The sequence below is a fragment of the Chlorocebus sabaeus genome, chromosome 22, assembly GCF_047675955.1.
Source record: "Chlorocebus sabaeus isolate Y175 chromosome 22, mChlSab1.0.hap1, whole genome shotgun sequence".
Lineage (NCBI taxonomy): Eukaryota > Metazoa > Chordata > Mammalia > Primates > Cercopithecidae > Chlorocebus > Chlorocebus sabaeus.
This window is the reverse complement of record NC_132925.1, coordinates 91,615,812-91,624,761: the sequence shown is the minus strand read 5'-3', so window position 1 is coordinate 91,624,761 and position 8,950 is coordinate 91,615,812. Positions and strand designations below refer to the sequence as shown.

The following is an 8,950-nucleotide window of genomic DNA, read 5'->3' as shown; positions in this document are numbered from 1 at the left end:
TCAATTCTTAATCGATGCCTACTGGATGCCAGGCAATGCCTAGAGCTGGAGATTTAGCAGTAAACAACTAAATCCATCACCCTGACTCCTGAGGAGTAGAAGGATGTAGAATAGGCACCTGGCTCTCTTTCTCTCTTGAGGGACTTAATGCTCTTGAGCAACCCTGGCTATGACAATCTCCTGTCGGGTCTGGGAAGTTGTCAGAGAGATGGAGAAACCACTTCCTCGTCTTGCACATGAGGCAGACCTCACTCACTGCCCAGCAGGTCCTGTGAAGCAATAGCCAGGGGCTGAAGCAAACCCCAGCCCACACCCTGGCAGGCAGCCAGGGATGGGTGGGTCAGGAAGTTTCCTGGTTGGGCCTTTGCATCAGGCTCAGGTTGAGCATAAAGGAGGCTCCTGTGGGCTAGAGGGAGGCAGACATGGGGACCATGAAGACCCAAAGGGATGGCCCCTCCCTGGGGCGGTGGTCACTGGTGCTGCTGCTGCTGGGCCTGGTGATGCCTCTGGCCATTGTTGCCCAGGTCCTCAGCTACCAGGAAGCTGTGCTTCGTGCTATAGAGGGCATCAACCAGCGGTCCTCGGATGCCAACCTCTACCGCCTCCTGGACCTGGACCCGAGGCCCACAATGGTGAGCTTCTGGCAAGGTTCTGCTCTGCTCTGGCTAGGCTTGGCCACCTGTCGTTCCTTCTGCTCCTGCTGCACTGCCTGCCAGGAGGGCATCTCCCCCTTTAAGTGTGGTCCCGTCTTTTCCAGGGAACTTTCTAGAGCTCGTGTCTTCTCCCAGCATGAGAGCTTCCTGCCTTAGAATTCCTGCGGTGGCAGAGATACCCTCACCCCAACCCCATGCAGGTGTAGAGACTTCTGTGAGCTCCAGGCACTAGAGTGGGGTCATTGGCTCTGGGCAGTGACCTCCTCTGCTTTAAGTCTCTGCTGTACCACGTTACCCCACACAGGGAAGAACTCTGTCCAGACTTTAGGTTCCAGTGGGTATGTCTTGTCCCCCAGGAAGCTCCCCGACTTCCCTTGCCCCCACCCCAGAGTGGGAGGGGCTCCTTGTTAGAGCTCATCTGAGGTCTGCTCCTATTCACTGTTCACCTAGGAGGGTAGGAATGGCTCAGTCCTCCTCCCCTCAGTACCCCAGTGCCGAGCCCAGTGCCCAGTGCCCATCGCACATCAGGTACTACTGTTGAAAGCCTATCCTCTTGGTGGGAAGGTCATGGACACAAATCAGAAAGTACAAGTATGGGCCTCCCCATTTCCTCCTCTGACTAGGATGGGGACCCAGACACCCCAAAGCCTGTGAGCTTCACAGTGAAGGAGACAGTGTGCCCCAGGACAACACAGAAGTCACCGGAGGATTGTGACTTCAAGGAGGACGGGGTGAGGCTTGGGGCTGGGGGTGTTGGTGGGTGCCTCCCAACGAGCTGAACAAGGGGCACCTGGGGAATATTTCCTACTGGGATGGGGCTGGGAGGTTGTGACAAATGGTTTCAAGTTTGACCTTGAGCTTCTCCTTTCCAGCTGGTGAAGCGGTGTGTGGGAACAGTGACCCTAAACCAGGCCAGGGACTCCTTTGACATCAGTTGTGATAAGGTGAGTGGGCTGTTCTGGGATGCAGGGGCTGATGGGAGCATACAGTGTGGACCATCCTATGGGTCAACTAACTGCCCCCTCAACCCAGGGCAGAGAAAGCACCTCCTACCCAGGGCTCTTCCCCCAACTTGAGCTCCATCTCTGGGGCTGGCTCTGGAATCCTAAGGCATAGCTCTCCAAGTGTAGCCCTTCCTGGGGACTCGTTAGACATGCAAATTCTCAGGCCCCACTCAGATCTACTCAGACAGATGCTGGGTAGGGCCCAGAAATTCGTATTTTGATAAGCTTTCCAGGAGATTCTGGCTCCTGTAAAGTTTGAGAGCCACTGTCTTAGAGTACTCAGCTCTCAGCCCTGTGTTCCCATCTCAGTGTTTCTGGGCTGAGCTGTGTGACCCTGCAGAGCCCCTCACCATCTCCGGGACTCAGTTTTCTCATCTTTTTACTTGGTGTAGGGACTCAATCACATGCTTCAAAGATCACAGTCAGAGGTTGAACTGGGGCCCCAAAGTTCCTGCGGGGGCCCACGAAGAGGGGCATCTAGGTGGGGAGGTGTCTTGGATTGACCCTGGGTACGCCCCTGACAAGGAACCTGTTTCTTCCTGTATACAACTCCAGGATAATAGGAGATTTGCCCGGCTGGGCAAATTCTTCCGGAAAGTTAAAAAGAAGATTGGCGGAGGGCTTAAAAAAATTGGCCAGAAAATCAAGGATTTTTTGGGGAATCTTGTACCCAGGACAGCGTCCTAGTGTGTGCCCTACTCTGGGTCAGGCTTCTGGGCTCTGAGAAATAAACTATGAGAGCAATTTCCTCAGGCTGCAATCTCACTTGTCTTGCCTCCTCTCTCTCACCACTACCGAGCCCTTAACTCAGGGAGGCCGCGTGTGAGTGTGAGTGTGTGTGAATGTGACACAGAGGTGGCGAGGGCAGTGTTCCATCCAGGAGGACACAGGGTAAGGCAGCAGGGCCAGGAGGTCCAAGACAGCATCCCCATTCTCAGTGGAACTCTCAGTGGGGAATTAAGGAGCTCTACTCTGTGTGTGGTGGTGGGGGAATGCTGTGGAGCTGTTCCTGCTCATGGGGAGGTGACATTCGGGAGAGGGGCCAAGCGTGTTGTTAACATGCAGAGAAGCATGGTCCAGTCCCATGGGTGGCTGGCCAACTGGGTGCGGTCTGCCTGCAGGTACAATTCCCATAAAATTCCACTGCTTCCTAAAAGACTTAACTCAGGAAAGCCCACAACTCCGGGCATTTCCTCTGGCATTGGGACACATCACAGTTTCGTCAGGTAGGTAGCAGACTTAACTTGTGGGCTTGTGTTTAGGGATTGTTGGAAACAAGAATATGGTCGGGCGTGATGTCTCATACCTGTAATCCCAGGACTTTGGGAAGCCAGGCGGGTGGATTACTTGAGTTCAAGAGTTTGAGACCAGCCTGGGCAACATGGCAAAGCCTGTCTCTACTAAAAATACAAAAATTAGCTAGGCGTGGTGATGCATGCCTGTAGTCCCAGCTACTCGGGAGGCTGAGGTGGGAGGATTTCTTAAACTTGGAAGGCAGAGGTTGCAGTGAGCTGAGATTGCGCCACTGCACTCCAGCCTGGGTGACAGGGTGAAACCCTATCTAAACAAACAAAGGTGAGTGGGCTCACAAAAACCAAAGACCAGCCAGGGGCGGTGGCTCACGCCTTGTAATCCCAGCACTCTGGGAGGCCAAGGTGGGCAGATCACCTGAGGTCAAAATTTCAAGACCAGCCTGACTAACATGGAGAAACCCCATCTCTACTAACAATACAAAATTAGCTGGGCGTGGTGGTGCATGCCTGTAATTCCAGCTACTCGGAAGGCTAAGGCAGGAGAATCACTGGAACCCGGGAGGCAGAGGTTGTGGTGAGCTGAGATCATGCCATTGCACTCTAGCCTGGGCAACAAGAGCAAAACTCCATCTCAAAAAACAAAACAAAACGAACAAACAAACAAAAAACCCACCTAAAGCAAATACCCACATGCACACCCTAGCTCTCTGACCTTGGGAACATCATCTAACCTTTCAGTCTAAATATTTTCACCTGTAAAATGGAAAACATAACAGTTCATTCCTCCAGGATGACTATGGGGATAGATGATAGATGGCACGTGTGAAGTGCTGGGCACATAATAGAAATCTAGAGATTCTTTGTCTTTTTGCACCATCTCAACGCAAGGATGGATTCTTTGTTGTGCCAAAGAGCTGGTCTTCTCCCTCTCTGCTGAAGCACCCCCAGTGGCAGGAAACTCACTGCCTGCTATTGTGAGTCAGTGCATTCCATGGCTGGGTAGTTTCTTGTCTTAGAAATTGATGCAGTGAAATTCAGTTTTCCATGCCTTTACCTAGCACAGTGTTTGGCATATTATTGGCACTCAGATGTTTTAATGAATGAACAGAAAAAAGCTGTTAATCATTCATTTATCATCTTTAAGAAAAATAAGATTAAAAGGCCAGGCACAATGGCTCACACTTGTAATCCCAGCACTTTGGGAGGCCAAGGTGGGCGGATCATCTGAGGTCAGGAGCTCGAGGCCAGCTTGACCAACATGGTGAAACCCCGTCTCTACTAAAATACAAAAATTAGCCAGGCCTGGTGGCAGATGCCTGTAATCTCAGCTACTCCGGAGGATGAGGCAGGAGAATCGCTTGAATCCGGGAGGCGAAGGTTGCAGTGAGACGAGATGGCACCACTGCACTCCAGCCTGGGTGGCAAAGCGAGACTCTACCTCAAAAAAAAAAAAAAAAAAAAAAAGAAAGAAGATTAATTTACTAAGCTACAGGCTTTGTGAAGCTAGCTTTTTGGCACCATGCTTTTCTCAGTAATTATTTATTGGATAAATAAAGATCTAGTTAGTAAAATATAGTCTGTCCATAAGAATACTTCAAAACACACACACATATTTCTTTTCCTCTCTCTCTCTATATGAGACTATAGCTTTATTTTTTTAGTATATATGATGCTTTAACATAAAACAACACATTTGATTTTTTGAGGGGGCTTATAATTTTCTGCCTTCCCACCCCCTTTTGTGTAGTATAACATTCAAACGGAAAAAGTGCACATCTCATAAAGGTACAGATGGATGCATTTTCACAAACTGAACACCCCTGTGTGGAATCAGCACTGGGATCAAAAAACATAAATTACAAGTACCCCAGAGGTCCAACTCACGCCACTCACAATTATTACCCATTCTGTCCTCCCAGAAATTACCAATATCCTGATTTTTTTTTTTTTTTTTTCGAGACGGAGTCTCATTCTGTCGCCCAGGCTGGAGTGCCCTGGCGCGATCTCGGCTCACTGCAAGCTCCGCCTCCCGGGTTCACGCCATTCTCCTGCCTCAGCCTCCCGAGTAGCTGGGGCTACAGGCGCCCGCCGCCACGCCTGGCTAACGTTTTTGTATTTTTAGTAGAGACGGGGTTTCACTGTGTTAGCCAGGATGGTCTTGATCTCCTGACCTCGTGATCTGCCCGCCTCAGCCTCCCAAAGTGCTGGGATTACAGGCGTGAGCCACCGGGCCCGGCCCTTTTTTTTTTTTTTTTTTAGGGAGATTCTCACACTGTCACCTAGGCTGGAGTGCAGTGGCGCAATCTCAGCTCACTGCAACCTCCGCCTCCTGGGTTCAAGCAGTTCTCCTGCCACAGCCTCCCAAGTAGCTGGGATTACAGGCGCGCACCACCGTGCGTGACTGATTTTTGTATTTTTAGTAGAGGCAGGGTTTTGCCATGTTGGCCTTGCTGGTCTCAAATTCCTGACCTCAAGTGATCCTCCCGCCTCCACCTCCCAAAGTGCTGGGATTACAGGCATAAGCCACTCCACCGGCCCAATATCCTGATTTTTTTTTTTTTCTTTTGAGACAGAGTCTTTGCTCTGTCACCCAGGCTGGAGTGCAGTGGAATGATCTCGGCTCACTGCAACCTCTGCCTCTCAGGTTCAAACAATTCTTCTTCTCAGCCTCCTGAGTAGCTGGGACTACAGGCGCCTGCCACCACGCCCAGCTAATTTTTGTATTTTTAGTAGAGACCAAGTTTCACCATATTGGCCAGGCTGGCCTTGAACTCCTGACCTCATGATCTGCCCACCTTGGCCTTCCAAAGTGCTGGGATTACAGGCATGAGCTACCATGCTTGGCCCAGTATCTTGATTTTTAGCATGCAGACATTTTGCCTGATTTTGAATTTTATTTATTTTATTTTTTATTTTTATTTATTTTTTTAAGATGGAGTTTCACTCTTGTTGCCCATGCTGGAGTGCACTGGCACGATCTTGGCTCACCGCAACCTCTGCCTCCTGGGTTCAAGTGATTCTCCTGCCTTAGCCTCCTGAGTAGCTAGGATTACAGGCATGTGCCACTACACTGGCTAATTTTTTTTTTTTTTTGAGACAAAGTCTTGCTCTGTTGCCCAGGCTGGAGTACAGTGGTACGGTCTGGGCTTACTGCAACCTCAGCCTCCCGGGTTCAAGCGATTCTCCTGCCTCAGTCTCCTGAGTAGCTGGGACTACAGGTGCGTGCCATCACACCTGGCTAATTTTTTGCATTTTTAGTAGAGACAGGGTTTCTTCGTATTAGCCAGGATGGTCTTGATCTCCCGACCTCATGATCTACCTGCCTTGAACTCCCAAAGTGCTGGGATTATAGGTGTGAGCCACCCTTTCCCGGCCTAATTTTGTATTTTTAGTAGAGACGGGGTTTCTCCATGTTGGTCAGGCTGGTCTTGAACTTCTGACCTCAGGTGAACCACTGGCCTCCCAAAGTGCTGTGATTACAGGCCTGCACTACCGTGCCCGGCCTTGATTTTGAGCTTTAAATAAATGGAATGATATGATACATATTCTTTTTGCCTGGCTTCTCTCTCTTCATATTATGTTGGTGAGATCACCTCTGTTGATGATGAGAGGTAGGGATCGAGTTTCTTTTTTTCTTTTTTCATATGGATATCTAATTGACCCAGCACTTTTTATTGAAATAATTATTTCCCAACCCTGACATATGTTTTAAATACTGTTTTATTTTCTGATTATAAAATCAAGACACATGTCAAGCATGGTGATATGTATTTGTAGTCCCAGCCACTTGGGAGGCTGCGGCAGGAGGATCACTTGAGCTCAGGAGTTTTAGAACAGCCTGGGTAATATAGTGAGACCCCCATCTCTAAAAAAATTTTTTAAAAAATTAAGACACATTAAAAAGCCTTGACAATCCTGAGCATTGATAAAGTTGTGGAGGGTGGAGCCATCCTAGGGAGCCATTTGGAAGTACCTAATAAATATGAATATATGTACACCTGTGAACAAGCCATTCTGCCCTTGGTCTACAGCGTAGAGCAGCTTTTCTCCAGGTGTTGTCTGGGGAATCCCTGGGGGGCAACGTGAGACTTTCAGTGGGTCTGTGAGGTAAGGGATAGTTTTTTCTCTCTACATAGCTTATAAGTGGAGTTTTGGAGACTATGTGGTATCTGATATCTTTGGGGAACAGCTTCAACACAACATCCTGGTGACCTTGCACATGTCCACATAGGCCATGCAGGCAAGTTTTGAACCACAGTTTTGTTTGTTTGTTTTTTCTTTTTGAGATGGAGTTTTGCTCTGTTGCCCAGGCTGGAGTGCTGTAGCGTGGTCTCGGCTCACTGCAACCTCCGCCTCCTAGGTTCAAGTGATTCTCCTGCCTCAGCCTCCCAAGTAGATGGGATTACAGGCACCTGCCACCACGCCCAGCTGATTTTTTTTAGTACAGACGGGGTTTCACTATGTAAGCCAGGCTGGTCTTGAACCCTGACCTCAGGTAATCCACCCACCTCAGCCTCTCAAAGAGCTGGGATTATAGGCGTAAGCCACCATGTCCAGCTTGAACCACAGTTAATCTGAATCTTGGCAGAATTCCCTGTGGTCCTTCCTGGGACATGAGAGCCTAGAAGCTTGTGAGGAGGTGCTCCCCTAGGCCACTTCCAACTTGCCTCCCTGTATCTCCTGGGAGGGTTCTGGTGAGATATGTGGCTTTCTGCCTTGGCCCTTTAGGGTTTAGTTGTATACTCTAAAACCACTTAACCAGCCGGGCATGGTGGCTCATGCTTATAATCCCAGTACTTTAAGAGGCTGAGGTGGGTGGATTACCTGAGATCAGGAGTTCGAAACCAGCCTTGCCAACATGGCGAAACCCCGTCTCTACTAAAAATACAAAAATAAGCCTGGCATGGTGGTACATGCCTGTAATCCCAGCTATTCGGGAGGCTGAGGCAGAAGAATTGCTTGAACCTGGGAGGCAGAGGTTGCAGTGAGCCGAGATTGTGCCACTGCCCTCCAGCCTGGGAGACAGAGGAAGACTCTGTCTCAAAAAAAAAAAAATTAATTAATTAATTAATTAGACAAAAATGGCCAGGCACAATGGCTTATGCCTGTAATCCTAGCACTTTGGGAGGCCAAGGGGGGGGTGGATCATTTGAGGTCAGGAGTTCGAGACCAGCCTGGCCCACATGGTGGAACCCCATCTCTGCTAAAAATACAAAAATTAGCTGGGCATGGTGTCACGTGCCTTTAGTCCCAGGTACTCAAAAGACTGAGGCAGGAGAATCGTTTGAACCCGGGAGGTGGAGGTTGCAGTGAGCAGAGATCATGCCATTCCACTCCAGGCTGGGTAACAGAACGAGACACCGTCTCAAAAATAAATAAATAAATAAATAAAATAAAAATAAAACCACTTGACCATCACAAACACTTAAAACCAATAGTAAGTGCAAAACTATGCCAACTGGTGCATGCATATTCCCTGATCTCTCTATTGTTTTCACTCCAGGTCTCAGCTGCTTTAAGGAATAAAAACCTCCCTGAGGGCCTGCGTCCTCTGCATTGCCCTGCATTCCCTAAACTCCCAGCTGAGGAGATAGGTGGTCTCCTGGCAGCTGCAGTGCCTATGTAAAACTGTGTTTTTGCAATAAAAAAAAAAAAGCACTTGATAGAGTTTGGACAAAACTTGCAGTGCAGAGAAAAAAAGTCAAGGTAACTATGTGGTTTGGGTGGATTCATTGTGTGTGAGAATGTATAATTGGTATTAACAGTGTATTACATCTTTGAACCTTAAATGCTCATAAAATGTTAGAGAAAATTGCTTTGGTGTCCAATGCTTCCACTGTATAAATGATGTTCTGTTAACTGGCAAGCCAGAAATGTCTACTTTCTGTGTTAACAGCAGTCAGCATGGGTGACTGGTAAACCCCAACAAAACTCAGAGGACTGCTTGCCAATTAAAGGTTCTTGAAACAACATGGGTGGATTCACAAAGCTAATCTCTCCAGCAGTCAGACAAGAATAATTGCTGCCTCTTACAAAGTAA

The 8,950-nt window shown here is 48.7% G+C and overlaps 1 protein-coding gene across 2 annotated transcripts; it reads left to right on the top strand.

Moving 5' to 3' along the window:
- Window positions 1–257: 257 nt before the first annotated feature.
- CAMP (cathelicidin antimicrobial peptide) lies at window positions 258–8,725 on the top strand. 2 transcript variants are annotated; one of them, XM_007984094.3, is made up of 4 exons: window positions 258–632; window positions 1,277–1,384; window positions 1,526–1,597; window positions 8,414–8,725. In XM_007984094.3, exons 1-4 carry the CDS (start codon window positions 423–425, stop codon window positions 8,534–8,536), a joined length of 513 nt encoding a protein of 170 aa, XP_007982285.1. In that variant the 5' UTR covers window positions 258–422; the 3' UTR covers window positions 8,537–8,725. The 2 variants fall into 2 exon arrangements, with proteins under 2 accessions (XP_007982285.1, XP_007982284.1); XM_007984093.3 differs by lacking the exon at window positions 8,414–8,725 and adding an exon at window positions 2,213–8,286 and having other exon boundaries at window positions 262–632.
- Window positions 8,726–8,950: the final 225 nt, after the last annotated feature.

Coding starts and splice junctions, on each gene's coding strand:
- CAMP (XM_007984093.3), top strand. CDS start 423: ATGGGGACCATGAAGACCCAAAGGGATGGCCCCTCCCTGGGGCGGTGG. Junction 1,385..1,525: donor GTGACTTCAAGGAGGACGGG/GTGAGGCTTGGG, acceptor TCTCCTTTCCAG/CTGGTGAAGCGGTGTGTGGG. Junction 1,598..2,212: donor TTGACATCAGTTGTGATAAG/GTGAGTGGGCTG, acceptor ATACAACTCCAG/GATAATAGGAGATTTGCCCG.